Genomic DNA, 27,152 nt, shown 5'->3' on the forward strand with positions numbered 1-27,152 from the left:
TGAGTGAGGAGGACAGAGGATCTCGGTGTACGTATGAGCCACCACACCACCAAATCCCAGCTGGGACCTGCAGCCCCTGAGGCACAGCCAGCCCAGTGCCACTGCTCCGCCACCACACGGCACAGCGCCAGCAAGAGCACCGTGATGGATCACTGCAGCTCGCACACAGCCCTCTAAGTAAAAGCCTTATTAAGAGTTCATTCGTTTCATAAACTCCTGGGGCGATCCACAGGGGGAAGTCAGATGGCCCAGCCTTACAATATTCTGAGTAAACACTGACCCGTGTTGGGCAATTTTTACCAGATCTATTTGCCTAGGAGACCAGTGGAGGAACCAAAAAAAAAAAAGAATAATAAAGATCAAATTAAATATGGGGAAACATCCACTAAGAGAGGCTATAAAGAAGAGCAGAAAAATACAAAGCAGGACGGATGGATGGACAGAGACACACAAGACACTCAGACCTACCTCTGAAGCCATGAAACCTAAGTCCATAAATCAGTATCAAAATCCTTAGGTCCACAAGATGGGGGAAAAAGTCCTCCATAGCCATCTTCCAGACATCACGAGGCCCTGGAGGCCTGAGCAGTCCACTTCCCAGAGCAACTCTCCTCCTCCAGCAGCCACCAACCCAGTCACAGCCACGCAGTGGCTCCTCCAGTCCCGTCCCATCCCCACCGTGCCGGTCGGCCCTTGGCATCCTCCTCCCCAAGTGCAGGATGCCGAGCACTTCCTTCATCACCAGGTGCTTCCAGGCTGCCTCCTGCCCTGGGGGCTGTGGGTACAACCCCTGGCCCCCGGGGTCAGGGACCGGCCGGCCGCTGGCTGCAGGGTCAGCGCTGCTCTTCGGTCATGGACAAGCAGTGAGTCCACGGAAGGTTGACAACATACACAGGCGCACGAGCGCGCACACACACACGGGAACACCTCTTTCCATTTTCCAGGATGGAGAGTTTGTTTTTTTTTTTTTTAATCCTTTTTTTCCTTTTTGCAAAAAAAATGCAAGCAAAAGAGAAAAAAAAACCAAAACCCAAGGTTTTCTATTGAAGGTACATCTCTTCTTCAATATGAAGACATTAACTGGATTGAGTCGGATCCCCCATGCAGTGGTCAGCAAAGTCCTTTGGTAGTTGCCAGAGTGGCACCCAGGTGGGATGGCAGGGAGCTGCAGAGACATCTGAGGACACTTCCACCCAGTCCGTGAGCAGAGAGGGGAGCAGGGTGAGCCAGGAGGGCCCGGGCAGGGAGGAAGGGCAAAAGAAGAAAAAGGAAGGTGGTTCCTCTGGACAGGATGCTCCATCTCATGCCTCTCCCTTCCCCAACAGCCCCTTCCTCCTTCTCAGTTTTGACCACTGCTCACTGGTGGCGGGATTGGAGTCTGGTCTCTAGGGTTTGGGTTTGCTTCCCCAACGTACATTGGTTTGTCTTCATTGTTTTCTATGATTTTTTTGTTTTGCTTTGCTTTTTAAATATATGATTTGTACATATTTATACGTATTTATACGCTGTCCCCCATGACATTGGTAAGTGTGCTTCTGTTGGTGAGAAACGGAAGTCACCAGTCAGAGGTGAGTCCCAGGAACATCCTTTGGCTGCAGTCGCAGTCCCCAGGCAGCGGCAGCTCCTCTCCCAGCGCTGCCCCGCCTCAGTTCCTCCCCTCCCACCTCTGCCCTCCGCTGCGCGCCCTCCCCACGAACAAGGGACGTCATGCCATCGAGGTGGGAGACTGGCTCATCTGTACTCGCATGGACTGGACACTGTTCAGGATCTTCTTCTGGTGCCCAGCCAAAGTCACTCCTATTCTCAGGAGGTCTCTGGAAGACAGACAGACAGAGGAAGGTCAATGGAAAGCTGAGGGTGGTGCACCTGTTTTGCTATTGCTAAGGGAGGTGAGCTCAGCTGGAACATCCACAGGGCCCAAGCACAGTCCCATAAGCTTCACTGAGAGCAAGGTGACATCCACACATTGACCCCCAAATAGTGAATGTGGCCACCTCCAGACTCTGGTGACCAATGTAAGGGATGCTCACACCAGTCCTTTGCCCTGAACTGACCTCCCCACCTCCCCAGCTGGGCAGCACCCTGCGTTCAGGCAGCCCTGGCACGGCAAACTCACTCGGATGTCATCTGGGCCACCAGCTGCAGGGAGGTGAAGCCAGCGGTCAGGAAGCTGTCCCGGTACTGGCTCATCTTCACAGCGCTCAGCCAGTCGTCTACTGAGGTAAAGGCAGTGAAGTCGGGGATGGAGCGGTCGAGGAGGGGCTGAGAAGGCCTGAAACAGGACACACCGCTGGTGACACACCTGGCTGGCACCGAGGGGCTGCCCTGCCTGAACCCGGCCAGCACAGGGACACACTCCCCAGTCCACCCCCGGTATCCCTGTGCTCCCCCCAGCACACACCCATGGAAGGCCATGAGGAAGGCCTGTCCCACAGGAACACTGCCATGCCAAGCAGCGCTTTGCAAGCTCACACGTATTCCAGCTGCAGGAGCCACAGGGATGAGGCATCAGCAGAGCAGCCACCACACCCAAATGGTCACACACCATAAAGAATCAATAGCAAAGAATTATTGCTGTTGCTTGGCTGAAAACTGCACGTTCTTTGTCTGACTGTCAGGCAGAGTGAAGGCAGAGCCCCCCTGCCCCCATCTAAGTATTTATGAATTCTGGAGCCGCTCAGGGAGCCTTTCCCCACGGCGTGGGATGGCGACAGGGAGCATCCCCACGCCCAGCACTCACACAGCGGTGATGGTCGCCACAGTTTTGAGGCTTGCCGGGTTGCGGATCATTTTGTCGAGGGTGTTGACGATCTCGGTGAAGCGTGGGCGGGTGTTGCGGTCCTTCTGCCAGCAGTCCAGCATCAGCTGGTGCAGGGCGGCCGGGCAGTCCATGGGCGGCGGGAGCCGGTAGTCCTGCTCGATGGCGTTGATGACCTGAGGATGGATGAGGACGGATGAGTGAGGGGGAGAGTGGATGAGGACTCGGGGAGCTCCCTGAGCTGCCTGTGCAGGGAGAGGGGCTGCAGGCAGCCGGGGAGGGACAGCCAGCCCGGCTGATCAGCAGCCGAGGGAGCGGGAGGAGCCGGGTGCTCTCCGAGGTTAATCTCCGCTCTGATGCTGCGCGGCTGCAGTTCCTCCCAGCAGAGAGCTGCCACTCATTATCTCGGCAGATCTCGCTGGAGTCACACTTCCAAAGCTCCTTCCCTGCTCGTAAACCCTCTGAACATTTTCAAAGGCCCTGCAGCTTGCTGAAGTCCAATTACCAGCCCACTGGCTTTTCTTTCCAATTTCCCTCCTTGCATCCTCTCACTCACCAACCTGTTTCATCTCCAAACAGAGTGCTCCTGAGGCTCCAGAAAGGAGCAGAGAGCCCTTCAGGCAGGGATTTCTTTTGGGAATGAGCACCCCCTGGCCCCCAGAGCAGTGTGGATGACCCCCAGTGCTTACATCTTGGTTGGACATGTCCCAGTAGGGCCTCTCCCCGAACGACATCACCTCCCACATGACGATGCCGTAGCTCCAGACGTCGCTGGCCGAGGTGAACTTGCGGTAGGCGATGGCCTCCGGCGCTGTCCACCTGACAGGGATCTTGCCCCCCTACAGAAAAAGAGACTTCAGCTGAGAAACGTCTTTCTAGGCAGAGGAGGCTGGATGCCCACAAGCCAGGGTTGGGGCCATCCCACACACCCCAAACCATGGGTCCCTGGGGACCCCACCAAGGAGCAGGCAGGTGGCACCTGATGGGACGAGGAGGCAGGAGCGAAAAACAACTGCATGAATCTATCTTGTACCTGCCTAAAATGGCTTAGCTGAATGAAACAAATGGGTTTAGCCAAGGATTTACCTCACTGACTGACACCAGCCCACTCCAGCTGCCCTGCAAGAGCCCAGCACATCAGTGGCCTGTCCCCAGGTCCCTTCCCAGGTAGTCGCCAGGTGACAAGGCCAAGCACAACTGGGCTAGTGCTTGTCACAGGTGAGGAGCCACAGGCATCCCCATCCCTTGGCCTTCAATAGAAACAAGGCTGAACTAAAAGCATCCTCTACAGATTCATCTGGGCTCCCACAGCTGCTAGAAGGTCCTTCCAGCCCTACTGTTGGAGTGGAAGGCAAAAAGCAAAACACCTTTAAAACCCAATGGAAAGCACAGGTGTAGGAAAGTGCCTTTGGCAGAGAGGTCCTCGTTTCTCCCAAAGGCTCCAAATCAGGCTCAGCATCTCAAGCCAAGCCAGGGCAGGTTCTAGGGCCAAAGGCCATGCCAAGGGCTCGGGGATGTGAGGAGGGGCAGCACGCACAGAGGGATCGCTCCCTGGGAAAGCTCCATAAAATAACCACACAAAAAGCCAAGGGATAAGGAAAACCACAGACATGCACGGGAATTTTCTGGGGGCAGGACTGCACTGCAAATCGTTCAGCACAATCATTTTCCATAGTCTTTCCGAGGACGCGTCAGCCGCTTTTGAAGGATGAATGGCAAAAAATTTGATTTGAATAACTACAAATGGAGAAATTAACTGCTAGGTTGTTTTTCCTGCCTTTTCCCCAGAGCAAAAAGCCTGCTGTGGGAGGCAGAGTGATGCAATCGCAGGCACAGCATCACTTCCCAGCTGCTGGGGAGATCTATTATGGCCTAAATTAAATAAAAACACGGATGAGATAATCTCTTTTTATCTCTGAAGGTGGGGAAAAGACTAATTCATGCCTCATCTCAGCAGCTACTGCTGGGGTCTTTGAAGGAAAAATAAAAGCCGGGTGTCTGCTCAAAGGCTGCTGCCTGCAGGAAGGGTCTGGGCAGGGAGCGGGGCAGGTCTGGGGGGAACAGGAACATCCCATTGAGCAGGGGAGGGACAGTGAGGGGCTGCAACTGGGCCAAAACATTGAGTCAGCCTTAAAGGCACATCCCTGGCTTTCCCATTTTGGCAGCTGGAGCCAGCCCTGGCACTTGGGCACAGCTCAGCAGCCCAAAGAACTGCATTGGCAGCAGCTGGTGCAGCCTCGTGCCGGCACCCACCGCACACTCTTTTATTAATCCATTAGATGAGGCCAGGGAGCTGCTCATCCCTTCCCCCTCTGATCATCCCTTCCCCCTCTGATCACCCTTAACACCTCTCAGGGGCTCACAAGCGGGACAATGGCCACGGTGGGGAGCTGGGGGTCCCCTGGGGTAGCCTGGAGCAGGGGGAGAAGAGATCTGCCCTTACCTACAAAAGAGTTAATTAAAGAAGAGAAGAGTGGCTGGAGAATGGCAGAGCTCCCGTTAGGCTTGTCTCTTTAATTTATGCTTGGAACAAGTTTCCAGCAGGAAAAAGCAGACCAGACCTGGAGCACTGGGGGAAGGGGAGTTAAACCTCTCCTGGGGGAGGGAGCACCATTGCTGTGCTTCCAGGAGTTGCTGTGATCTCCCTGCCTCCCACTCCTGTCTCTCCAGGGACTCCTCTGCACCTTTCCTCCACAGAGGAGAGGGAAGAGGCTTATCTGGAAACTGCAGAAGGCAGAAGGGTGATTAGGGAGGAGGGAGGTGGAAAACTTCTAAAAAGGAAGAGAAAGGATAATTTGTGGAAACTACAGCCCGGACCTCTGGAGCATGAGCCTATGTGGTGGGAACATGCATGAGGTACTCCCACCCATGGCAGACTGTACATCCAGCACCCTTCTCCCAGGTTCAGCAGGTACACAGGGAATGCTGGGCAGGAGGACATCCTGCAGGAGGCACCTACCAAGGAGCTGGTGTAGGTGGGGTCAGACGTATCGTCCTGCAGGTAGCGCGACAGGCCGAAGTCAGACACTTTGCACACCAGGTTGCTGTTGACCAGGATGTTCCTGGCAGCCAGATCTCGATGCACATAATTCATCTCTGCCAGGTACTTCATCCCAGCAGCAATCCCTCTGAGCATTCCCACCAGCTGGATCACTGTGAACTGCCCATCGTTTTGCTGCGAGCAGAAAGAGCAGGCACTGGGGTGAGCATGCAGAGCCCACAGTGGGACCAGGGCCACCCACCCTGACCTCAGGAGGATGCTGCACCTCCCCAGAGAACTCCAGCTCCCCTGCCTGATTACAGAAGAGGTAAGCACCCCAAAAGACATATTTGGGAGATGTATGGCACAGTCCAGCCAGCTCCCAAACTAAGCAAACAGGCCAGGATTTACAAACAGGACACCAACATCTCATTCCCTCATCCCACAGCCCACGTGGCCCCGCCTCATGGGGCATCACAGCACCACTTCCCAGCTGCCAGGGAGCTCTGTAAAGGCCTGAATTACCCGCAGGAACGAGTCCAAGGCCCCGTTCTCCATGAACTCGGTGATGATCATGACCGGCCGGCTCTTGGTGACCACCCCTTCCAGGCGGATGATGTTGGGGTGGTCGAACTGGCCCATGATGCTGGCCTCGCTCAGGAAATCGCGGCGCTGCTTCTCCGAGTACCCGGCCTTCAGCGTCTTGATAGCCACGTAGATCTCCCGCTTGCCTGGCAACTTCAGGCGCCCTTTATACACCTCTCCAAACTCCCCTGTGAGCACAAGATGGAATTAGGTTCCTCATTTAGGTTGGAAAAGACCTCCAAGATCACCAAGTCCAGCCTTTGATCAATCAACACCAGAGCTACCTCCTCCTCCTCCTCCTCCTCCTCCTCCTCCTCCACACTAAACATTGCAAAGAGCAAGGAGTCTTCACCCAGCTGAGAAATGGCAGCTAATTCACACTTCAACAACGCTCTCCTCTACAAATCTGCTCTCCTGTCCTCCTTAAAAGGGCCAGTGTCTGCTACTGGGGACATGTTTAGGTTTGCAACCTTCTCCAAGTTGACAGAGCCCAACATGGACACAGGCAGAGGCTGCAGCTGCCTGTGCAAACCCCCACAAGGAGGATTTACAGGGAAAGTGCATCCACATTTAAGGACTACCTAAAATATCACATGTCTGTATTGTTAATCTCGGCTGCCTTTCTGCACATCACTTATCTTGGGGTGGGAAATAATTGGGCTGTTTACATTGCTGCTCTCTGATTTAAAATACAGGGAATGAAGGAGAGCTTTCACTTCACCAAAGCAAAATTTGCCTGTGGAGGAATTATATTTAAGCCATGTTTGCAGCCACTTTGCCTTGATGAGCAGCAAAGGCCAGGTGACACATTGCTGAACTTGATCCCAAACAAACTGACTCATTGCTTCCTCAACGCTTCCCCTCCCCAGCTTCTCACTTTCTCCTCTAAGAGTATGACACAGTTATTTAAAAATGGCAATAAAACAGCACAGATCACACACACACACGTGTGTGCATATATATATATGTATATATATATGTAGGGGAGCATGGCACAGACTACAGTGAGGTCAAGCTTTTCTTGTTATCTTATGGAAAATGCCCAAGAGGCCCCATGGTCAGACAGTGAATACATTTCTGGAGCCTTTCCCACCTCAGAGGAACTTTGAAAGCATGAAACAACCTCATGTCCACCCTAACTCACCACAAACCCAGCAAAGCCTGATGCTTCAAGGCTTCACTGAGGCCTTCCAGGTGAAGGACCGTGTGTGTTCCCCCACAAAGTTGCTCCAGGTGGGTGCACAGCCACACGGGAGCAGCAGAGAGGGCAAGGAAGGATGGGGAGCAGGACACAGAGAGACCCACCTGCCCCAATGACTTCTTCAATCTTCACAAAGGACACATCGATCTCCTTGGCGAACTCTCGGACGGCTTCATTGGGGTCCTCATAGGTGAAGGGATCGATGTAGATCTTCATCCCTGGAGACCCTTGTTACAGGGAAGGCAGGAAGAACAGCAAAAGGGAGAGAATTACAAAAAAAAAGAGTTAACAGAACTGTTTGGGTTGGAAGGATCTCAAAGTTTACCCCATACCATCCCTCATGAGCAGGGACACCCTCACAGCCTCCTCTAAAACCACTTTGCCCCAAGCCCCATCCAACCTGGCCTTGAACAATGCCAGGTACAGTGGATCCCCACAGTCTCTGGGCAGCCTGGAAAACCAAAAGCAGTTGTACCATGGCCCAGAACTGGAGACCCTTCTGTGCTCACACTCCCCACTAAGTAGCTGCTATCACTGTACTCACCTACACCACTCCCACAGACCCTTACCATTCCCTTTGGGCCACCAATTCACCCAACTCTCTCCTGCACCTCCTCCTCTCCCTCTCTGCCCTCCACTCCTCTAACATTATCCTTCCTCTTTCTCCTCCATGGCGATGGGAGCAGTTACAGACCTGAACTACAGCGTGCTGCCTTCACAGTGAAGGCTTTACGAGGCTCCACGCGTTAGTGAAGAAACATTTATTTACCCAAAAAGGCCTCTGATGGCTTTGTGGCAGCTACTAAATTGACAGAGTGCAGCAATTATAACCAACAACTGCTATGGATCTGTGAAATACGGCTTGGCTGGACGCCGGGACACGCGTGCAGTCCCTCGCCCGGGGCAATGTGTGGCCACAAGATCTGGCCACGCTGCAGGGACACACAGGAAGTGGGCTCTTGCCCTTTTCCAAGGGGGAAAAACCAAAAACAGGTCCCCAGATTTCCCAAAGGGGTTTGCAGATGTCACGTTTGGATGGCAGGGGCTTACAGAGCTGACAAGGGCACGGTGGTGAGGCACAGTGAAGACACAGGGCTCAGCTGGACACCAGAGCTGTAGTGCCACCCAAAAGGGACCTACAACAGGCTGTGGCATCCCCCGGGGTGGATGGGGGCAGTCAGCTTCCTGTGCCATTTCTCACCCAAAAAGGGGGCTGTGGATGGCATAGCAGCCCCTCAAGGTCATCTCTGGAGGAGACCAGGAGGGACATTACTGCCTGGTCCCCTCCCCAAGGAACTTCACCTTTATAGGGATTTACATCCCTCAGTTACACTATTCAGGACCTTTCCTAGGCCATGATCCCATCACACCAGTGCTTCCCAGAGTCCCCCCAGACCCGGCATACAGATGGATGCATGGACAACAGCATCACCTCTGCACTAGGAATCTAAATCAGCTCCCAGCTGATTATTTCCCAGCTGTGAAATAATCCAGGAGGACACATGAAAGCCTCACAGTGGGCACTGCTGGTGCCAAACAGCCACCAGAAGAGAGCTGTGGGGCATTGAGGACTCAGGAAGGACCAGGCAGGAGCATCCTCACCCCTAAAAGGGGCCTTTGGGGCAGAAGTTCTGCACTTCAGAGGCAGAGGAGGCTGCAATGAAGCCATCTGTGCATCTCCCAGTTCATAAATCCCTTTATGGCTCTGTCTCATACACTTTAACTGCCCCATAAATTCTTTTACAAGAGCAGCTGATGCTCCAGCCAGGATTACAAAGGGATTTACAGGATCGTAACGGAGACTAGCTCACGGATCAAAATATTGAAAGAATAGAGGAGAAAACAATGCCCAAGTTTCCTGTTCCCTGTCAACACAGGCTGGTTTTCAAACACCCTCTGATGTATTCATAGGCTTGGTAATCACCAGGATGAACTCCCCCCTCATCCTCATCTCATCCAAATGAGGAATTGGGCACCTAAACCCACTCCTCACCTCTGCCAACATCAGCCCCTGGCTCACCATTCCCACACCAGCAAAAGCTGGGTGAAATTCCAGGTACTGGAGCACACCACCAAAGGCACCCATGGTGAGCCCACCTGCAAAGAGCTTTGTGCTCTTAAAATCATCCCAAGAATCCTGAAAACTGGATTAGGCCACTTTTCACTACTGCAGACAAGGGCAAATCTTTTATCACTCTTCAAAAGTTGAAGCGCTCTGCACCACGACCCCGACTCCAGCGGCCAATTCCTTCTGGCATCTTGTTTCCTTGGCAATAAATATCATGGGGACAGAGAAGAACACTTCCTGCTGAATTGCTGGTGCTTCTAAAGGGCATTTTTCCTATTTTCCCAATCTCAATGCTCCCAGTAAAGCTATGGAAGGGATAACCACAAAAAATTACACTCCAAGAGACCCCATCACACCCCAAAATCCACTTGGAGCGCTCTGCCAGCAGCCGGTGATCCCAGGGGGCTGCTGGAGGGATGGCAGAGCTGTGCTGGGAGGCTGTAATTGCTGTGCCACTGAACACATGGTGATTTGTTCCAGAGGATGCTCTCATTTCTCCATTAGTTGCTCACCACAAATTTCCCACCTGTTTTGCTCCAGCCTCTGCACTGACAGAGTGCCCAGAGGCTCACTAACCTTGACAGGGTATTGCTGGCACCCTGGATTTCTGATGCCAGGTTTAGAAACACAGGACAGGCACATGCTTCAATTGCTCCCCCACCTAGGTTGAGCATCCTGGATTTTGGGCTGCCTGGGGATGTGTAGTAGGGAATGCTTCAAAACAGGGGGAAAATGTGAAAAATCAGTCTGTCTGCAGCCTGATTTAAGTTTATCCATCAGGCATCAAATTAACCTTGCCCTGCCCCTCACAGTGCAGCAACATGGAGAAAAGAGGGAGGAAAAGCACAGGTCTGTCATCACCCAGTGATGTTTGGAAAACAGTTTCTTGTTTGCCAGGAGGTTCAGGGCCCCCCAAAGTACTGCCACCACGTTGGGAGGGTTCAGTGTGATGTCAAGGTGCTTTGCTCTATTGGCTGGGCTCTCCTGCTTATCTCCACTCCCTCTTCAGCTCTCTCCAGCCCTCCTGTTCTTCTCAGTCAGGCCAATTGCTCCATCCTCATTCCTCCCCTTACTGCTCCCTGCCTTCCCCACCCATCCTTCCTCCATCCCTGCATCCCACACCTCCTTCCCCCAGGGAGGCACCCAGGACCAAGATGGTTCTTCCCACAAACAAACTGGGAAGCAACTCTAGGAGAGAGTAAATGGGATTTTCATCCCACAGGGATGAGGCATGGAACCAGTGGACACCAGGAAAATCCTGGCCCAAAGCTGCTGCTTTGCCGCTGTATTTTCATTTGCAGCGCTGGCTGCTGGAGGGGCACCAGAGCAGACATTACACACAAATACACCAGGAATTAGTTCTGGTGCACAGCTCCACCAGCCACAGAGATCTCCTAGGAAAAGCTCAGGCTCTCCTAATTGTTTGCCAAGGGGATCAGCAGCCCAAAGCCAGTTAAACATTCCCAGCCACTGGCTGCACATCCTTCCCAGAGCAAGTACAGAGCAAGCACCAGCCACACAGCCAGGACAGCACTAATGCCAGCAACCCCAACCATGCTCCCAAAATCCAGAATCCCTGTAACAGCTCAGCATCCACCCAGACCCAGGCAGAGCCTGTGGCAGGAGATCAATGGGATCTTCTGAACTTCTGAACACCACCCTTCTCCCTTCTTTCCTTCTTTGGGAGTCTCCACATCCCTTGTTCCCTACATCCCCCCTGCCCCTGACATACCCCCAAATCCATCATCATTCCCCAGATCCCTCATGGTACTCTTTTTTCCACCCACAGTGCTGCACCACTGCAGCCTGCCCTCCCCCACACCCTGACAGGCACACGTGGACATCTCCACTGTGGTCCTGTCCATCTGCCATGGGGCTGCCAGCACCCCGCAGTCCCCTTGGAAGGGGAGGAGTGGGGCAATGCCAGGTGCAGGTTTGGGATTGTCACCCATCTGCTTTTCCCCCTTTCCCTGCTCACCTCTGCCGGTGCTGTAGTGCTGGAGTTTGTCACTGTACACCGCCTCCTTGCTGTAGGCGCGCTTCCTGGGAGAACAGGGGACACAACAGGCAGCCTTCAGCCATCAGCAGCTGCTGGTGGCCCCAGGCTGCTCCTCTGCCACCAACACTCCACGAGCTGTGGCATCATGCTGCTCCCTCTGGCCTCCTGCGTCCCCCACCCCACCCCTAATCTGCACCTTACCACCTCCACCTTCCAGGGACACTGATCCACGGGGACCCACCTGCTGCAGACGATGGAAATGGCCACCAGGGAGACGATGAAGACCACCCCGGCCGCTGCAGACCCCGCGATCAGGGGCAGCTGCTCTCTCAGCTCTGACTTGTAATCGTCTGTGAGAGAGGAGGGATGAGGTCAATCCTCCCTGGCACACTCATGGAGTGGGAGCAGCCTTTGGGAAGGGATCCCCTCTGATTCCAAGGGTGCAGCTCCCAAGGCAGTGGGACAAGGGGGATCCAGGCAAGGGGATCAGCTGAGGCAGGGGATGAGCCAGTGCCATGTTGCACTGGGTAGGACTGTCAGGCTTGGCTCACACACCTTTGGCTTAAAGACAGGAGAGAGAAGATTCTATGCTATTCTGAAATAATGTCAGACCAATGTGCGTGGGCCCAGTTTCCCAAAGAAATGAGGTTCACAAGGGGGCTTTGTCCATGGCTTTGTCATTTCCCTTTCCTCAAAAAATTCATTTCTTGAGCAACCTGATCTACCAGAAGGTGTCTGCACATGGCAGGGGGCTGGAACAAGATGAGTTTTAGGGTCCCTTCCAACCCAAACCTTTTTGAGACTCTATGATTTAAATCTGTTGGCCACTTGGACCAATTTTAACATGGGGTCTCACAGATACAAAATTCCTACAAAGTTGTAGGAAAGGAGGAGAACACCATTAATAACCAAGCCAGCCAGAGAATGCTGTGCCAAGACTTCACCCACATCAGACATCAGAGAGTCCACACAAATTATATCAAAGTTCATACAATGGTGAACTTTGGGAGTGAGGCTCAGGAGAACCTGGGAACCCTCACCACAGGTCCGCTTGTAGGTTTTAATATCTCAACATTTGCAGAGCCATAAGCTTCCCTTCCCCACCAAGCATCCCTTGGAACCTCCTTTGTCTGCTCAGCCACTCCCTGCATCCTTCAGCAGCAGGCCATGGTGGCACCAGGAGGACTGGATATGCCTGGGGGAACCCCCAAAAAGCTACTGGCACCCTCCCTGTGTCTCCCCCATCAGTGGTGTGGGTACTCTCAACAGGCAGCATCCAGCAGATCCCACATTCCTGGGGCTTCTGTAGCATTCCAGAAATACCCCTCTCTCCAATTACCCCATTTAGGTCTGCCAGGCTGTGCCAGCAGCCACATGCAAGGGTTAAAATAAAACTTACCCAAAAGAAAGCATTTAGCACTCTTTTATCTGTATTTTCTACTCTGCAGTTAATTACTGGCACCTAGATTTATCTCTTGCATGCTGCTTAAATCCTGAGAAATTCTCATCTAACAATCAATTATTATTTAATAAGCTACACAATCCATTCTTATTAAATTTCAATTAATTGCTTATTTGAGGCAGGATTTTTCTTCTTGCTTCTCTAATCCTGAATTTTTGAGGCATTGGAGGGGGGTTTATTACCATTTCCTTCCCTTTGGTCACGCAGCATGGCTTTCCTCTTCCCACCCCAGCTGGCACTCGACATTAACGCATGCTTGGGGTGACCCGTTTTAGGAAAGAAGAAAAGCTTTAGGAAAGAAGAAAAGCTTTAGGAAAGACAGGCAGTGAGGCTGGGAGCCATGGATGTCACCTAAGCCAGCAGCAGCAGGGAACAGGCTCTCAGCTGCCCCAGGAGTAGGAGGATGTCGTGGTTTTGGTTCGCTGATTTAAGATTTCCCCGATTAAAAAATGTCTCTAAATTCACTAATTTCACTTCCCTAAATTTCCTCCCAATCCAAACCATGACACAGGACCTGCTTCACTCACCAACTTCTAGATAAGTCCTGAAGCTGGGATTTATGGAAAACATTCCCATGAGTTAGTAGCTTCTAAAGGAAGGCAGTGTTTGTGGGTGCAGGGAAGGACTGGGGCCAGAAGAAGCCATGAAGGTGATGAGCGGACCCAACACACCCCTTTGGCACGGGAGATCAGCTTTCAATGGGTCTGACCATCCCAGCTTTGCCCTGATGGCTCAGATGGACTCCAAGTATCCCAGGAAAACATCCCAGAGTCCTCCCTCCAAGGGACTACAACCCTCCTCCCACCCCATCACACCACGCCAGACTCACAGCTGGTGCCAGGGGCTTCTGTCCCCACAGCTCAAGGCAGCAGAGACAGAAATAAATAGCGGGGACAACCTGGAGCCAGGAGATGGAGGGCGGATCGCTCCTCCCGCGGGCGTTAACGAGACACCGCCGTAAATCACCCGGCTCCGCCACGCTGCCCTGGGACACAGGTTGGGCTGTGCAGACATGCTCCTTTCATCCCCCAGAGCAGGAGGCCGGGCTGGAGGCACGGCCGGGCCGCACTCACCGTCGGTGAGGGTCTGGAAGCACATCTTGCCGCTGTACTTGCCGTAGCCGGCCACGGTGCGGGCGCGCACCTGCACCACGTAGACCATGCCGGGCCGCAGCCCCTCCAGCCGCGCCGTGTTGGTCTGGCTGCGCGCCATGGACGAGTTGTACTCGTTGTGGTCCTGCGGGCACCCCAGAGAGCCACCGTCAGCGGGACAGGACAGGGGACAGCGGGAGGACAGGGGGAACGCAGCCCAGCTGTCCCTGTTGAGGGCAGGATGGGGCTCGGCTGCACGGGGATAAGGGAGAGGCTCTGCTTCTGCTTTAGAGGATCCCACAGGAAAGGCTGAAAGAATTGGGATTGCTCAGCCTGGAGAAGGCTTTGGGGTGACCTAATAGTGGCCTTCCAGTACCTGAAGGGAGCTACAAGAAGACAGGGATGGACTATTTATAAGGACCTGGAGTGACAGCACAAGGGGGAATGGCTTTCCACTGACAGAGAGTACGTTTAGGTTGGATATTCAGAAGAGATTTTCCCTGTGAGGGTGGGTAGGCCTGGCACAGGGTGCCCAGAGAAGCTGTGGCTGCCCCATCCCTGGAAGTGTCCAAGGCCAGGCTGGATGGGGCTTAGAGCTGGTCTAGTGGAAGGTGTCCCTGCTCATGGCAGGGGGTGGAACAAGATGAGCTTCAAGGTCCCTTCAACCCAGAACATTCTATGATTTTATGAAACAGGACCCACAAGGAACTGGGGAGGCCCCTGCAGCATGTGCCTCCCAGGCAGCCCCTTGGTCCCACCAGAGCAGGGAGCATGGAGTAGCAGAGGGAAACAATATCATCCATAGCAAAAATAATTTATGAACAACAGATTTGTCCTCTTCAAATGACTGACATCCTTGTGCATGTCAGAAATATCCCACAGTAATGGAAACCTGGTGTCCCTGCCCACACCACAGGGGTTGGAACTGAAAGAGATCTTAAAAGTCTCTTCCAACTCAAACCATTCTGTGATTCCACTAAACACTAAACGTGCCCTATGAGACCCTGCCCAAGCAGGTTCAAGAGCAGCTCTCTGCTGAGATCCCCAGCCCCTGCAGTCCTGCTCTGCTGCCACAGGTCCTTGGCCTAAACCTTGCTGGAAACCTCATGCCTGTGTCTCCACTGTCATTTTTTACCATGTTCCCCAATGCTTTGCTGGTAACAGGCTGCTGGTGAGATCATCTAATTATTCATACTTAGAGGAATTCATTAGAGCTGGCGAGACACAGCAGAAATGGAACAGCTTGGGCCAGGCACGGTTCATCGCAGGGGTTGGAAGCGTGTCCCCTGCAGGACAGGACAGCTGCCAGGGACAGGACCAGTGGTAGGCAGTGACCCAGGGCAGGGACAACCTCCATAACCTTCCCTGGTCCTCCCCAACCCCCTCCCCTCCTCCTGATGCTATCCCCATGATTCAGGTCCCTGCTTATCCTACGTGGCCACTTCTGTGCTGGTTGAATGCTGCCATGGGGAAGGCTGGCTCAGCTGGACAGGGCTCTGAGCAACCCGCTCTAGTGAGAGGTGTCCTATGGCAGGGGCTTGGAACTAGATGAGCTTTAAGGTCCTTTCCAACTCAAGCTGCTCTGCGATTCTGATTCTGGGATGTGGCATCTGCAGTCACAACTCACTCCCACCTTCTGGATGCAGCTCGGGCGAGCTGGTGCCCATCCTACCTGACCATTCCCAGCAGAGCCTGTCTCAGAGCCCACTGATGTTGCCCTTGCCCCCATGCCCCCAGCCCAGCCCCCAGGGCAGGGCTCCCCGGGCTCACCGGGGCCGGCCTGGAGCCCACGGTGCTGCCGACGTCGGGCGTGCAGATGCGGCTCAGCTTCTCGTAGTAGCGGATCTCGTAGTCCAGGATGATCCCGTTGGGCTGCTCAGGCTGGGGCCAGGACAGCGTGATGCTCCTCATGGTGGCACTCACCTGGTGCATGATGGGCACGGTGGAGGGGGCTGCCGAGGAAGCAGGGAGTGAGGGAAAATTAATGGAGAGGGCTAGGAAAAATGGCCTTGAGAGGGGGGAAAATCCTCACAGCATCCCAAATCTCCCATGCCTGTGGTTGGCTTCCCCATGGGAGCAGCTCACTCATTAGCAGTGGGAAGACTGGCATCTCAGCAGCTTTATATGGAAGCAGAACAGCACGTCACTGAGGGAATTCTGCAATTTAAACCAACTACTCCTTTTAATTAGGGGCTTGGAAATCTTCGGTGTTCCTTCTCCCTGGGACTGCTTGCTCCAAGGATGTCTCCCATGGTGAGAGAAACACAGCAAAGCTCTCCCCAGCAGGGGAAACGAAGGTTTGGTGACAGGGTCCAGCTCTGTGTGACATCTTTTGCTGTAACAGCCTCTCTGGGGAGCCAGCACTCAGCACCCAGGGAGCTGTGCCACAACTGCCACCCCACATGCTCTCAGAAATGGGATGTGGGAGCAAAAATCTCCCCACCCTGAGGACAGTGACATGGAACCAGGGCAGGGACACCCCAGCCCAGCTTTGGCTCCAGAGAAGCTGCTGGGGCTGCTCTTAGGGGCTCTCGGGGGGTGCTCATCCTCAGCACCCAAGTGTGCTTCTCCCAGGAAAACAGCAACACTGTCTTTCCACCACTGGGGACAATCAGCCACTAAATCAGTCAGGAGACCCTTTTCCAAATGTTTTGTGCCCTCCAAGCTACACTTATACAGGCAGAGCCAGCCAATACAGCCCTAATCCTGCACTTAATCCTATCAAAAGAAAGGCATCCAAGCCTGTCCACACCCTAAGGTGCATACAGGCATGTCCTGTATGCAGAGTCAGCTCCCAGTCCAGCCACCTCTGCCTCCTCCTCCTCCTCACCATGCCTACAGTAAGGGCAGTGCTGGGCAGGGAAAATGCCTCTCTGTGTGAATCCAGGATATATCTGAACCCAGCACAACCAGCCTGGGGCACGGGATCATGCCACGGAGGGAATCTGGGGGTGGCAGGAGCCCTGTTTCTCATGGTTCCAATGGAAGATGTGGATAGTTCAGCACTGCCTTTGTTTACCCAGAATATTTAATCCTATATATATATATTTAATCTCTCCACATCTGGTCCAGGAAGATGCTCATGGACTGAAATTAAACACTCAGATTGACTGCTGTTTTATTAACTCCCATTAGTTTGGATGGGGCTGGGAAGATGGTTGGAAAAAACCGCTGCAAAGCCAAAGGTATTTTAGAGGGAGAGCACCAATGCCCTGGATATCCCTGGTGAATTTCCATCAGGTGACCCCAGAGCCCAGCATTTTCATTTTTGTAATCAGCCTTTGCACGACAAACAGGGACCACTGGGGTACAGACAGACAGATCAGGGTCACCTGGCTGTTCTCAGCTCTCTATGGTGGAAGAAGAGCTAAGAAACACCCCAAAAATCCACCCTTTTCTTCCTGAAAAAAAAGGCCTAGAAACAAGAGACAGGTTTGGCAGCACGTGGTTCAGCAGACAGCAATGCCAGCCAGGCACAAGTGTAGATTTGTATTCCCTGGAGCCAGAAGACTGAAATATTTACACTGGTTTACACTGAAATATTTACACTGAAGTATTTACACCAGGTTTCTCCATTGTGCTATCCAGAGGGAGCAGGATGGTGAAGGCTGCCTGCCCTGGCACAAAGCAGGAATTCCCATTCCCTTTTTAAACCCAGAGCACTTGAGTTTCCATCTCCTCTGATCCTCAGTGTAGCCCAGGAACAGTTGCTCCCTTGCCATCTGCACACCCACTCCCCCAGCATCCCTGTTTGACCCAGAGCTGCTCATTCAGCTCCTGATGCAGGGGAGCCTGGAAAAAGAGACAAGAGGAAAATGATGGGAGAGGGATGTGCCAGAGGAGACAGAGCCTGGACTCAGCCCTGGGATGCTGCTCCCTCTGTGCTGTAACACAGTCAGACTGTATTTCAAGGCTGGATTCACCCCATCTCTTTTCTCCCAACTGGGAAAATGGTGATGCCATTTCATCCCCAAGCAATATAGAGAGGGATAAAAGCAGGTATCAGATTGATATTATTCCACAAGCCAACTCTCACCCTGCCCAGGGCACAAGCAACCCTTCCCTATCCTCATTCCTTTTCCCCCTGCTCAGGGCTGGGGGCACCACAGCCATCACACACCCTCACACCCCTTTGGGCACAGAGCTTGCAGGCGGCGGCGGGGCAGCCACGCTCCGGCACCACGCGGCACTCACCGGCCTGGTTGGTGGTGATGTTGACGGAGACGTGCTGCTGCGGGAAGGGGCTCTTGCTGGACACGCCGTTGACCGCCTGGATCTCGAAGGTGTAGGGGGTGTGAGCCCAGAGGTTGCTGATGAAGACGCGGGTGTCGGTGAGCCCCAGCTGGCGGGGCACGAAGTCCACGTTGTCGTCGCAGCGGGAGCAGGCGCGCCGGTCCGAGCGGCACTTCTTGCAGACGATGTTGTAGGTGACGTCGTCCCGGCCGCCCGTCTCCCGCGGCGGGTGCCACTCCAGGATGATGGACGTCTCGTTGACGATGGAGATGACGTTGCGGGGGCCGGATGGGACACCTGTGGGAAAGGAGAGGTGCTGAGACACGTCCTTGTCCTCCCCTGGAGGCTCCAGCGCAGAGGAGGACACCCCAGGGCTCTGCACTATTCATCAGCTCCTCCCTGAGGAGGAATTTGGTGTCCCACAGATTTGCTTAGCTCAGGGTCAGACTTCCCACACTGGCAACACTGACCAACTGCACTGCAAACAAGTTTCCCAGATGGAGGTGACAACTCCCATGCCACATACCCACTTAAGCCTCCAAAAAAACTCCATGTGGAATGCACACAGATCCATGAAGCTGGACCCATTTTAATCCCACTAGGAGATGCTGAGATAACTGCAGTGCTCACATGGAGAAGCAGATTATACCAGCAAGGGAAAAATCACTTAGCCAGCACCATGGAGAACCAGAGAAGGAGCAGGAGAAGAGAGAGTCAAAAATGGAAAGTGGTTATTAAGGGTTCAATATCTCAAGTTGGAAACCCAGGAATTTCCCAGCATGGAGGAAAGACATCACTAATCCATGGTTTGCAAGCAGCTCCCATGTTGGACAAGAGATGAAAATTGCATTGATCAAAGCTGCCAGGAGCCATTGCAAATACTTCAGAGGATGGGAATTGAACAAAAATCCAATTGCAAGCACTGCTGGATCAGGGCTGCAGTCCGTTCAGGAGGAACCCAGGAGAGCAGTACTGAGGTACAAGCACACAACTGCACAGATCTAGGGAAGGATTTGGTGTCAGCAAGGACGGCTCTGCAGCCAAAACCACAAAATTCAGCTGCTTGGTTATATTAAATAAGGGAAGCAAGGAATTCCTGATGTGGGCTGGGCTGGGGCCTGCACTTCCAAGAAAGAAAAAGGACTTTGCCATGATACAGGGAGCAATAAAAATGATGGAGGACTTGACCTTCAAGGAAAGATTAAGAGAGAGAAGCACGCTCTGTCTTGGGGAAACCCATCCCACAGGAGCCCTCCTCTTGTATGTGCCAGAGAAGATCATTAGGGCTGTGGATAAATCAGCCCTGTTAGTGGCCAGGGATGGGCTGGACAGGGACAGATCCATCAGCACCATGGTGACATGGCTGATGGGATGGAGAGGTCATTCTGCATGGAGACACTCTGGGAGCCTCTCTAAGCTGCTGCAGTGGAGAATGCAGATGAAAGATTTTGTTCAAATGCCCAGTGAAATAACAGCTTAAAAAAAAATTAAGATAATAGAATTCCAATCCCTTTAACCCTTTTCCTCTTTACAAGTAGAAGTGTCTGTTGTGGAGCAGCCATCAGTGCAGCATCCTTCCTGGAAAGGGCTTTCCTGAACCTGAGGCACCACAGCATTGCCAGGCTGCCCCATGGCGGAGATGCCACAGAGAGTTTACAGGAGGGTTGTGGGGGCCACAGCAGGGGCAGGAGCAGAGAGAAGAACCTTGGTTCCCCAGGGGGACAGGACTGCAGGACTCACACAGGCTCAACGGGATCAATATGAGTTACCCCCTGTCTTTCACAAGCCTTGTTCCAAATCCTCCCTCCATACCTTAAGCAGTTAATACCTTTTCAAGAAAAAGGAAAAAAACCCACATTTCTTCCATTTCCCAGTAGCAAACTGCTGCCTCCCCAAATTCCTCCCACTTTAATTGCAGCCCCTTCCCTCCTCCACAGGGGCCCAGGAACTGCAGGGATCACCCTTGGAAGGGTTCCAGTCCAGGGCACTGCCAGCAGCTCCACAATGTTATGTACTCCTCTGACACAGAGAAACTTTGTGGGTGAACAGATGGCACCTCAGATTGGAGCACTACAAAATCAAGCACTGACGAGAGGAAATAAAAATCAGTAGAGACTTTTTTCCTGTACTCTTATAGCACAGCACGGTTGTAAATCAGTTCTGTAATGAGGCATAATAAAGATCTGTAGATTATCTGTAGTTGTGCAACCTGCTGAATACCTGTATGAGAGCTCAGGTGATCCAGCAAAACACACAAATCCTTTCCTTGTTTCCTTGACATGTGCTTTGGGCACTTCCCAGCATGGAGGGTCCGGAGCATCCGTGTGCTAAAGCTCCGTGATAGGCTGGCTCAAGGGCCTGGAGTGTATCTGGGGGGGTAGTTGAGGCCTGAATTTCCAGCAGGATGAAGAGCACAGCAGCTCTTTCCTCTCTCCTGGGCTCTTTTCCCACCAAAAGACAGGCTTGAGGACACTGCTGCCGTGCCAGGCAGCTCGGGCAGGCAGCCGAGCAGCAACGCATCACTGAATACCAATGCTTGATGCAGCCTTCCCCCTATTAAAAAATACTCCATCTGCAAGACTATGAACAAGACAACCAGAGCAGATAACTTTAAATCCTAATTTATCCTGGGGACTATCTCCCTGCCATCACCGCTGCCCGGGTGATGTATAAATTCCAGAGGCTGCCAGTGAGGTGGGACGTGGGGCCATCCCATCCCTCCGCCTTGCCCACTCACCGCGCTCTTGCTGCCATCCACAGTGGGACAGGGGGAGAAAATAAAGCGACGTGGGGATTGAAACGTTAGCCCTGCTGCTGCCTGGAGGGAGGGGAGAGGCTGCAGCCCCCAGGCCCAGCCCCGTACTCACTGGTGCAGGCGGCGGCCGGCGGGTCGAAGTCTGCCCGGTAGTAGCCGTTGCGGCAGGCGCAGAGCGGAGAGGCCTCGGCGGTGGAGCGGCTGTTCGGGGGGCACGGCACGCACAGCCCCGCGCCCTGGCTGGCTTTGAACGTCCCTGCAGGGCAGGCTGCAAGAGAGAGCACAGCAGCTGGGTCCTGAGCCGTTCCAGGACACAGGGGAAAGCAGGTCCTGTCCTTGGAATGGGGTGGAAAGGAAGGAGAGGAGAGGAGACACAGAAAAGCTTCAGATTTGTAAATGGCTTAGCACCTTCCCATGAATCTAGGATGGCCAGAATTTTCCATGTTGGCTGTGGATTATTCCTGAAGCCACTAGACAAACACTGCAACCACATGGCAACAATCTTTAGCCAGGCAGAGCAAGGAGTTGCAGCAGCTGCTTTGCTCCCTACTGCTTGTACCCAGCCAGGGGTATGGCAGGGGGCTGTGGGACCCCCAGCCCCAGCAGCACCCATGGGGATATGGACAAGCAGGGGCATGACAGCACTCCTCTTCTCCTAACCAGTCCCTCTCCACCACCCCCAACAGCCCAGCTCAGGTCCCACAGCTCTTTTTTAATGCGAAATTTAAATATTTAATTAAAGAGTCGGTGTGACGCCCATGACAGTGTGTTATGGGTCCATCCTGTTCATCCCCCGCAGCCTGGGGCTGGAGCTTCCCAGCCTCTGAGCTCATTCAAGCAGGAAATGGCATCTAATTCATAATGGAGAAGATGTTCCAGTTACAGTGAGGGTTTAATCAGCCACAGGGGAGGTTTCATTAATCAACCATCTCGCTGCTCTGTGGAGAGAGGGCGAGGATGGAGTGACAGGGATGGGGTCCCTCATCTCCGCCCCACCCCACCCATCATCAGCAATGGGCACTGATGAATGGATGCTCATCCATCCCTGACATCCAACAAAATCTGATGGAACCAAAGGCTGCAGAAGGGAATATCTGTATTTTGGCACATGCACCCAAGGGATCAGACTTCCAGCTAGCCCAGGAGAGACTGGTCCTGGCCTCACACCAGGGTGGTCCCAGCCCTGTCTGGCTCCTGACCTTGCCCCTGTGATACCATCCCCCCCAAGGCACAGCTCTGCAGAGAAACACCCGACGTGTCTCATAAACACGGCGATGATTGAGATAATGGAAAGTGCCTCTTAGCCCCTGTCTGCTGCATCAGGATATGAGGCATCTCCTAGCAGCCATGAAGAGGAAATTAATAGGAGCAAGCAGGAGTAACCACTTTGATGCAATTTCCTTGGGAGATAGTGGACCATCTAATCTTTATTGGAGCCCTTTAACCTGTCATTCAAAACTCATGAAGGCCTCCTGCTCACACAGCCTTCCCAGATATTAACAGATGATAGAAAAGAATAAATCAAAACAATATTTTACAATTTTATTATTCAGAAGATTTCCACTCCCCCCCACACCCAGCCTGAGGCACACAACTGGCTGCAATGAACTGTCTCTTTCCAGTGGCTCTGACAGCTGGGTGGGGATGTGACATTCCAAAGGAACCAGCCACCATCTCCCACTGCCCTTCCTTTTCCCCATCAGAGGAGGACTGCTGAGTCCACCACAGCCATCCCATGCATGTGGCATCTTAAGGAAGACTCGGGGCCATAATCCAGCACCTCATGCAGTGGGCAGTGAGACACACAAGGTCACCATGCAGTCCAGAGGGTTTGAGGAGACCTTCAGGATGCTCCACAGCAGAAGGCAGAGGGATGCAGACCCTTCCCCAATACACACACAGCCCATAACAGCACAAGGAGGCACAGAGTTACACAGACACACAGGGCAGGACACAAAACCACAAATGGACACCAAGGCTTTGAGTGCATCTCCAGCTCCTCACCTCTCCCTTCCCACCACTGCCTCCCCACCGTGTCCCGGCAGCCTTGTGCTCCCACAGGAAGGGGGAGCATCCATGAGACATGCAAGGGGGACCTGTGGGCTCTGGAGCTGGAGGATGTGTCAGAGCACACCTGAAAGATGCCAGATTCTTTAGAGGAGCAGGAAGGGGAAGGCATTGGAACCAGGGAACAGCCACCTGTATTTTGATGGAAGAGAATGGAGGAAGGAAGGAGGATGATGAGAGGATTGCAGTGCTATGAGCAAGCCTCAGTTTTAAGCTTGAGGGCATGTTGGTGGGTTGGTTGAAGATTGTTAATGTTTAATTACAATTAATCCCAGTGGTGCTTTGTCAAAACACCTGAACATGGCACCCTGCACCCCAGTGTCCACTGGTTATCACTTCGCTTATCCACAAATTCCTGTAATCTGCAGGCACGTGGCTCTTAATTGCTATTATTACCAATTGGCTTTTCTCTCCTGTAATTACACTGTGCTTGCCTAAAGTCTCACACAGTTTCAGGGAGGTGGATGCTTTCTCCTCCCTCCCAAATATGCCATGGGTGCAGCACTCCCCTTTGGCTGCTGCCCGTGCGTCCTCTCTTTCTGGGGGAGCTGAGCCATGAACCTCATGCTGAAAACACAGCACAAACCCCCAGGGCCCTGCAACGCCATGGTGGGATCCATAATCCTTCACATGGCAAACCTCCAGTCCAAGTGCAAGGCTCAGATGGAAGACTTGAGCCCAGGAGGGAGCAATAAATCACCCTACTAATGGCAGTGCAACATTTGCCCTAATTTAAGGGCTGCTCCAAGAGCTTCCCAGAGCTGGCAAGGCCTGCATCCATGACAGTGTGTCAGACAAGTGCAGGATGAAGCTCTGCCTCAGCTTTCCCTGTGGACAGGGACTCTTTCTGCCAGTGCCCAGGCTATGGCACAACTCGCATCCCTTCAGCCCGGAGGAGAATTAATTGATTGTTGATTATGGGGCTGGATAAGATTAATGATGTGCTTAACTATCCATTTCCTCACATTTAGGCACCAGGGGTGTGTTTGTAAATGCTGAGGCACAGAACTCCTCCATGCTTCTCAGCAGGGAGGATGCTCAGCACTTAACCCCCCCTCAATCCAAAGCTGCCCACGGATCCATCATCCTGCCTGCACACTAGGAATGCTGCACATCCCAGGTGTCAGTTTGCCAGCAGGACTCCTTTCCCAGGGTTGACATGTCTGGGGGTGGGAGAGAACATCATTGAGGGGCTGGTAAAATTCAGGCTTCTTGCAGCAAGATGTCATCAGTGGAAATTTGGGGAAAAATAGCTGCAAATTGCTGTCACCTCCAAGGGGTGATTGTAAGGACATGGCCATAGGGCTGGATACAAATGGGACTCCCAGCCAGAGCTGAACCTCTCCTATCCCCCCTCAAAGGCTCAGAGGAGGGATGTGTCACATCTCTCACACAAGGCAAACACCCAGTGAAGACACCACAAACCCCTGTCCCATCTGCAAAGCCACCTCCATCTGCAGCTCCCAGAATCACAGAACCTCAGAATCTGAGACTAACAGAATCACAGAACCACAGAATCATAGAATCACAGAAATTCAGAATCTGAGAATAACATAACCACAGAATCTGAGAATAACAGAATCACAGAACTACAAAACATGCCGAGTTGGAAGGGATCCCCAAGGATCATCAATCCAGCTCCTGGCCCTGCACAGACACCCCAACAATCCCACCCTGTGCATCCCTGACAGCATTGTCCAAATGTTCCTGGAGCTCTGGCAGCCTTGGGGCTGTGCCCATTCCCTGGGGAGTCTGGACAGTGCCCAGCAGCAGGATGGATTATGGAACCACTTGTGGCACACAGCAGCACTCTGAGGGCTTTTAACTGCTTAACACTCTCCTGTATCCTGCATCATAGTATTCCAGGTGCCAGGAGCCCTAGAAAGAGCCAGAGATAAGCAGGATCTCTCGGCTCATCCATCCCTGCTCCTGCCCGAGGCAAGCCACCATCACAGCCTCTGTGGAAAGGGTGCAAGTGTGGGGATATTCAAGCATGGGGGCATCCAAGCGTTTCACTCTCAAACTAAATCCTCTCAGCACCTGGAACTTGCACTTTTTAATTACTCTCTCAGGGAAGCTTAAGTCAAAAGAGAAGAAAAAAAAAAAAAAAAAAAGAAGAAAGGAAGAAAGAAAGGAGACATTGCCTCGACATTAACTTGCTCTAAAACTCCCTGGGGATGCAGAGTGGCATTTTTCCTTCTCAGATTTTAAAAGAGGAGCTTCTTCAAGGAATTACAGATTCAGCAGCGATTCAAAGAGCCCTGACCTGCCCCAACTCTCACCAGCACCCAGCAAACCAAGTCAGCAGTGCCTCATCCATCCCATGCCCCTCTGTCCCTGCTGTGGCAGAGCTAACCCCATTTTCCAGATCTCCAAATTCACACTTGGGTTGGGTTCCCTTTTGGGTCCAGCGCTTTTCCAGGGCACTCCCAGTGTCTTTAAGCACACCTGTGGCGCTCTGGCACAGCAGGTGATTAAAAGCTGCATCAGAAGCAGCAGCGCTGCACAAGATGATGCCCTCAAGCAAGCTGGAGGTGTGGAGAGCACTGTCAGGTGCAAAGGCACTAAAGAGCCTGGATGATCCAGCCTTGCTCCAAAAAGAGATGTGGAAGCACCAGCAGCATCCCTGGGAAATGGGCAGCAGGGCTGGAGGACAGCACAGGTCAGGAAAAAAGGAGAAATTGTGGCTCATTGTATTTGCAGCCTGCCAGAAAGAGATTCAAGGCCCCACTTTCTGCAAACAATAGTTTCTCTTTAAGAAAAAATACTGGTGCCTCAGCCCAACAATGTTACACAATGCTCATAATTTTTTGATGAAACTCCCCCAAAAAGGGAAGAGTTGTTTGCTAGAGACCCCTTCTGCATTTTGTAGACACCACCAACACAGAATCTATCTTTAAATACATTAAAAAATAAAATAAGAAAAAAAAATCAGGTTTTCAGCCTTCAAGCTGGTTAGCCCCAGAATGGGTGTTTTGAAATGCTCTCCTTGCCATCCTGCTGTCACCCTGAGTGGCCGAGACGCTGGCTAGGACACCCTTGCAGACACTGTCAGCTGAGAGACACCATCCAGGCAAATTAACACCCACACAAAATCGTGTGCTACAGCAAAGTGTCAGCGGGAGGATGCTGTGACTACAGGGGCAGCCACTTAGCACAGCCTCCCAGGGCTGCCACTTGCCCCTTGGGGCAGTGCCAGGGGCACTGGGACACTGTGTTCCCTGGGGACACACACAGACCCCGGGCTGCCACCCAGTCCATGCATTTGGGCTTCAGTGCTTTGATGTGATGATGACACAGGCAGCAGGTTGGGGGGAAAAGCAACAGGATCGGGCAGGTTGTCACCTACAGGCAGGGGCTGTCATCTCCCACCTTCAAAGCATGACAGGGGCGCTGCTTTCCCACCCTGCCCTCATCTCCCTCGTTATCCTCCCTGCACACATCCAAGCAGGGAGGAGGCATGTGGTGCCAGAGGTTTAATTGCACCCCTACATGGTGCTCCCCTGTCATCCCTTCCCTCCTGCCTCTCTCTTGGGGAGGGGCCTGGCAGGTTGTTTTGTGAGGATTTTGCCCCCAGACCGACTTTATAATGATCTGATTGCCTTTCATATTAAGCCAAGTGTTTCTCCAGGAACATCTCAGCCTGGCACGGCCACGGGGAGCCCAGCAGGCAGCCAGCAGTGCCAGGGGGTGTTCTGCCATGCCACCCTCCGCCAGGCATCCACAAATTAATCCTGAGAGCTTGCTGTACTGGGGGCAATGCCAAGCCAGGAGAGCTGGGAGGGTACCTGTATCCCACCTTCCTGACCATGCCAAGAAGAGACACTCAGCCCTTAAACACCCATCAGCCACCAAATCCCAGCGCCCAGGCCTCAGCACAGAGAGCAGAGTGTGACCCGTGGAGGAACAGGCATGTCCAAGCATTCCAGCCCTGAAGTACCCTCCTGCTCCCA

At 53.1% G+C, this 27,152-nt stretch overlaps 1 protein-coding gene across 1 annotated transcript in view; it reads right to left on the reverse strand.

Moving 5' to 3' along the window:
- The window catches only part of EPHB1 (EPH receptor B1), a 75,809-nt gene that overhangs the window by 7,112 nt on the left and 41,545 nt on the right, over positions 1–27,152 (reverse strand). The window contains exons 4-16 of the mRNA XM_030279928.4: positions 21,245–21,400; positions 18,339–18,674; positions 15,915–16,096; positions 14,127–14,289; positions 11,833–11,941; positions 11,571–11,635; positions 7,629–7,751; positions 6,264–6,511; positions 5,718–5,933; positions 3,448–3,597; positions 2,741–2,934; positions 2,117–2,272; positions 469–1,814 (exon numbers count right to left, since the gene is read on the reverse strand). Coding sequence (XP_030135788.1) covers positions 1,706–1,814; positions 2,117–2,272; positions 2,741–2,934; positions 3,448–3,597; positions 5,718–5,933; positions 6,264–6,511; positions 7,629–7,751; positions 11,571–11,635; positions 11,833–11,941; positions 14,127–14,289; positions 15,915–16,096; positions 18,339–18,674; positions 21,245–21,400 — 2,207 coding nt within the window. The 3' untranslated portion in view covers positions 469–1,705. The remainder of the gene's footprint in view (positions 1–468; positions 1,815–2,116; positions 2,273–2,740; positions 2,935–3,447; positions 3,598–5,717; positions 5,934–6,263; positions 6,512–7,628; positions 7,752–11,570; positions 11,636–11,832; positions 11,942–14,126; positions 14,290–15,914; positions 16,097–18,338; positions 18,675–21,244; positions 21,401–27,152) is intronic.

This window comes from Taeniopygia guttata, chromosome 9, assembly GCF_048771995.1.
Source record: "Taeniopygia guttata chromosome 9, bTaeGut7.mat, whole genome shotgun sequence".
NCBI lineage: Eukaryota > Metazoa > Chordata > Aves > Passeriformes > Estrildidae > Taeniopygia > Taeniopygia guttata.